General features: G+C 37.8%; 1 protein-coding gene across 1 annotated transcript; it reads right to left on the reverse strand.

Annotated features, from left to right (window-relative positions):
* LOC112155204 (claudin-14) lies at window positions 1-3273 on the reverse strand. Its single transcript, XM_024286718.2, has 3 exons — window positions 2594-3273; window positions 2154-2410; window positions 1-1493 (listed from the first exon to the last, which is right to left on the reverse strand). The coding sequence occupies exons 2-3, from the start codon at window positions 2385-2387 to the stop codon at window positions 1011-1013; spliced, it is 717 nt and encodes a 238-aa protein (XP_024142486.1). The 5' UTR covers window positions 2388-2410; window positions 2594-3273; the 3' UTR covers window positions 1-1010.
* Window positions 3274-5525: the final 2252 nt, after the last annotated feature.

Below are 5525 nucleotides of genomic sequence, written 5' to 3' on the forward strand. Positions count from 1 at the left end.
TTGAAGGTCAGCTAATATTTTCATTATAGCTTTTTTTGGCTGAATTTTTCTGTAAGCTATTATACATATTATTAAAGGATATTTTAAAGTTTAGCTACTTTTTCAGCTACCACGCTAGCTGTTTTGGCTAAGCTACATTTTTTTTGTTTTAATTTTTTTTTTAAAAAAAAAATAAAACAAAAGCTAATATTTTAGCTGGCTATCAACATCAGCATCTTCAGCTATAGCTTCTGCTATACACCATAGGATCCTGGCAATGCAGCAAATGCAGTAAAGTGTAGTCATCTTTGATATATATTTAAAAAAAACTGTTTATGTTACTGTTTCTGGTGCATTTCAGCCACAAATTCAAAAATATAATCAATTTAAATCCTTGAATTTGCTCCACAATAGAAAACCAGCTTTATAATCATATGGATTATAATTTAAAATGACTTTAATTCTAGTTGTGATTTCTGACAATAAATTGATTTTCTGTAATAAATGAAACTCAATATTAAGTCATAATGTGTCAATAAACTATAAAGGATTGAAGGATTGATAGAGAATTATGGCTACTGATGGCAGGATCCTTGTTGAATGATTCATACCGTTCTTCAGCCGTTTGTATATGACTTGAATAAAGTTTAAGTTAATATACATTTTTGTTATTTTACTATACTACCTACTTACTTTTTCTTTTACAGTTAATTTTTACAATTTTAAAAACATTTTATTTAACCAAAGACCCACAATGAAGGGGTAAAAGGGCCACATGAGGCTCTAGAGCTGCAGGTTGCACACCTCTGGTCTAGTGTATTTATGCTGTTTCTTGTAGAACTTCGCCACCTTCTGGGCTTTTGTGAGCACTACAGAATAACAAACTAACCAGCGTCAATGAAACTTCTAGTTTTTCTATTTTTGTCAAGTATTTACTCAGAAAAAGTATTAGATTTTGAATTATAATATTTAATTATGTTTAATGGGATTTGCAGTAAATTATGATTTAAACACAACAGTTATCAGTAATCCTAAAAGTAATTATCAAGGTTATATCCGCTGTTTGAGAAGCAGCAGAATGGAGGTGTGTGGTTGTCCTTCAGGGTGTCTGGAGACCCATAGAGTGGAGCGGGGGCATGTCTGTTGGCAGAGGGAGGCACTGATGGCGGCCTTCTCCGTGAGTCTACACCTCTGCTGCTCCAGCACAGCACCAGCCCAGCAGTCAGGCTGAGGCAGGTCGAGGCAAAGCCGAGATACACAGAGAGGCCGATCTCGTACTTCACCCCACCTGGGAGGAACGGGTCGTAGAACTGCATGACGACACTATAGGTGGTCCAGCACACAGTGACCAGGCACAAAAAGGCAGCGCAGAGAAAACAAATCCCACCGCTCAACACCAGACGACTTTTGACCTGAGAGCGTTGAACAAACCGCGTGCACTTCATCCCCGTCGCAGCAATCACAGATGCAACAACCGAGGAGAGGCAGGAGACTACCATGAGAGCCCGGCAAGCCTAAAGAAAAATAGAGAACAGAAACACTTATTTTTTAGACTAAAATCAAACTTATACGGCAAAGTCATCCATCAAACTCAGTCACTTCCATCCAATAATCAAAATGAATGTTTTAAATGCAGTTTCAACATACAAGACGGACTATGCAGTTAGTTTAAACAGAGACAATAAGTGAGAGTTAAAACATTTGATCTTTTTTTGCTATAATTATATCCGTTCAAATGCATTTTTATTTTTATTAAAATTTTACTGCTCTCCAAAAGCAAGCTACTGTAAATTTTGCAGGTCAAAACCAATATATTACGTCATTCTTATACATTTTATGTGCAAAAAAATCTCTTGAGATACACTTTTCATCAAAATGATGGAAGTCTAAACACCTGAAAACTAAGAAAAGTGCATTTTAGTAAACGTATAGGATTTCTACAATAAATTGTCAAAAAATTTAAATAAGCAGATGGAAGTTTTAATGATTAACTGTGTATGTTTTTAGGCTATAATAGCTTCAAACATTTTTTTTTTTATTATTATCTTTTGAGGAGTTTAAATGTATAAATCCTGAAGACATTCTTCAAGTGACTGAGATCAGCAGATACTTTCTTCTATCTTGTATGTCTCCAGCATCGGATAAAGCTTTGTCGAACTGTGCAGCTGCAGTACCTGCATGTCGGGCGGCAGCGCCAGCATGGATCTGTACAGCTGACACTGGTAAATCCCAGTGCTGTGCCAGACGCACTCCATCCACAGGCCTTTAATGTACGCCGTGACTGACATGATGTTGGAGCCCACAAAGGCCGTGCTCCACCACTGGGGGAGCACGGTTGCCACCACGGTTCCTGTAAAGCCCAGCAGTCCTAAGAAGAAGCCCAGGAGCTCCACTCCCATGCTGGCCATGATCACATGGAAAAAGACTTAAACTGCATAGAAAATAGATGAAGACTGGATTTAGAGATCTGACAGAAAAACAAGAAAGTATTGGAAATGTAAAAAAATATATAATTGGCTTCAACACAGGTTTACTGACTGTACCCGACACTGAAATGCAGCAGTCCCCTTATCTGAATGGTCCCCAGCATGAGAATACATCCCACTGAGCTTACATCCAGTTACAGAAGCTGAGCCATTCCCTTAGAGTCTCCAGAGTTTGGGTAGAAAAAGCTGCGTAAACTTTCAGCTCTGTGGCGTCAGTCCCTGGTGAGTGGCAGGTGACTGCATGTGTGACTAATGAGAGCAGTGTTCAGCTTCACCTGTTTAACGCTCTCCTCTGGAGGGCAAAACTGCAGGAGTCTATTCGTTAAGCTCTTCGCCACCCCTTCAGGAAAAGAAGGGAAAAGAGGAAATTAAACATTTACAGAAACCAGCCGAGCTCAGAGCAGTTGCCATAAACCACTAACTTTGAAACGGCTCTGGAGGGCGTTTGAAAGCAAAATGATGTGTTGGTGCAGCTTATGGCTGCCGGGCCCCAAAAACGGAGACAGAAGAGGTGGCTGATGTAAGAGCGGGCCACAGGAAACGATGCCCAGTTTCAGCAGCTGAAATTCTGCTGCGTGCATCATAAAAACACCAACCAGTAGCTCAGGGCATCAAGTAATGATTTATTTTTCAAAGATTCAATGACTATTTAATTATTAACATTTGCTCTTTCTTAGTATTTAGCAGTTTTACTACATTAGTTTTTTTTTGCACAACTGCAAAATATCTGTAAGCATATTAAACAGTTTCTCTAAATAGTTCAAGTCATTATGGAATTTTTTTAAGTTGGTTTCTCTTCAGTCCAACAATATCTGGAGCACGAACAACCAAAACATAACTTTTACATTAAAAGTCATAGAGTTTGCCTTCAAAACTACAGATATTAAAAAAATGACAATACAGTTTATTTACAGGCTACTTAGTGTGCAGATCTGGCACCACTTGGTCCTCTTAAAGTCTCTGTGAAACAAGCCTTACTGTGTTTCCTCAATGATTGACTGCTCTAACGGCCTGACAAGGAAGCAACAAGAACAAAAGCAAAGTTGTTATCAGCATCCTACTTTGATTCTTTTTACATGGTGCCATAGAAGAGTCATTTTAGGTCCTTGCTAACTTCTGTGATACTAATATTTAGTTAAAAGTTCCAAGTTACAAGAACTCTCCAATGAAACATGTGACTTTTATTGCTGGAGTTGAGAAGGCATGTTTGTTCAGAGGCGGAGAAAAAATTTGGATGAGCTTCAAATGAGTAGGAGTGCTGACAATGACCCTATGTTTCTGCCTCTATTTCCTTTTCTAAGAAATAGAGAGATGGGTGTGTGTAATCTCTGGGGTGTTAGATACCGTTTTTTGTGGGGGGGTTTGTTGCATCCAATAAAAAATATGGTTGAATAACAGTCTTACTCTTGGCTCATTGATCTGTAGACAAGTAGACTAACATGAAACATGGAGTCAGACGGAGAGCTGGATTACTAAACAGACCAGACAGAAGATGTATTGTCCTCATTTGTGGCATTTTTGACTCAGCGTTTCAGCTTGTAGCTGCATGATATGTTTGCTATGCCACAAAGAATTAAACCAAGAAAATACAAAGAAAGTATTTTGATCAAATAACATTTCATAGTTAGGCTGCCAATAAGTGTTAATAACAATTTAAGTAATAAAATCATGTAATCCTGCCTTCATGTTCAACTGAATGCCTCATACTCACTGTGGAGAGTGCAAGGAAAATGTCCATCGAGATGACAGTTTCATTTAATTCCTCTGAGGTCCAACTTCTTCATTTGTGGCGTGAGGTTAGCCTGCCGTGACATCCTGTTGGCACACAAGAGCCTTTTCCCAGCTCTTCCCCAGGGTCCTGCAGGCAGCGCTCAGCTCCCTGTGAGAGCTGCAGACTGAAGAGCTGATCCTCCTCAAGACCTGCCTGTGGGAGACGCCAGTTGAGACGGCACACTTAATAGTCTTACTTAAGTAGAATAATCCTGTGACGAGCAGCTGAGCATTGTTGGTTTACTAAAGGGAAAGACTTTAATGCATGGAGTGCAGGGCGTACTTTTTTTTTTGGTCATCCTGCATTCTTCTTCCAATTTTGACCCCATTGTAAACACTTAAGATGCCTTATAAGTGAGTATAGGACTCTTCCATAATAAGGGAGTTATTCCTAATCCCCACATAATATGAGAGGTTTTCAAAAATCTGACAAAATTAAAATCTGAGTTTATTTTACTGCTTAAGATGGACATATAAAAGTATTTTGTACTACTTAATATGACTGAATATACCATCAGCTAACCCAGGGGTCTGCATCCTGAAGCTCCAGGGCCACATGTGGCTCTTTTCCTCTCCATTAAGGCTTTTTGGTCAAAGAAAAATAAAATTATTTTATTTTTTTTAAAATAACTTTTTTTTTTGACCACATCAAACAAAACACAGGAGTGTTGAGTAAAGTCAAACTTTACTCAACTCAGTCTCACAGTTGAAGCACTCCCTGACTACAGTACCCACAATGCTCCACCAATCAATCAAGCGCTGCAGCCTTGTAGTTAACCAAAGTAGTTAATCTAAGCATTTGTGTACCACAGAAAATCAAATTGAGGTCAGTAAGGACAACCATAACTAAAATTTGAAGTCAAATCTGAGCATCTTTTGATCTACTGTAAAATTGTTCACAGTTGTCGTTTGATTAAGATTAGGACATTTTTAGTTCAATTAAAAAAAAAAAAATGTTGTTTTTTCAGGACAAAGTAAAATACCAAAAGCACAACAGTCATTGGAGAGTGTCTTTAAGGTACACTGGATAATAAAGCAGATATCTTCTATTATTAAAGAATCCAAGGATTTTAGGTTTGCCTTATGTTCTAAAAATACAGAAAAAGTATCTGCTGGCTGAGATGCACTAACAAGTTTAAGTTTAAGTTTTAAGTTTTATTTATTTATATAGCGCCTTCAAATGGCCATTGGCCAAACAAGGTGCTGTACATTAAAAGAACAATAAAAAACAACAGTTAAGATATTAAAAAACAGTTAAAAATAAACTTTAAGAGTAAAAACATATAAATA

This window comes from Oryzias melastigma, linkage group LG21 (assembly GCF_002922805.2).
Source record: "Oryzias melastigma strain HK-1 linkage group LG21, ASM292280v2, whole genome shotgun sequence".
NCBI lineage: Eukaryota > Metazoa > Chordata > Actinopteri > Beloniformes > Adrianichthyidae > Oryzias > Oryzias melastigma.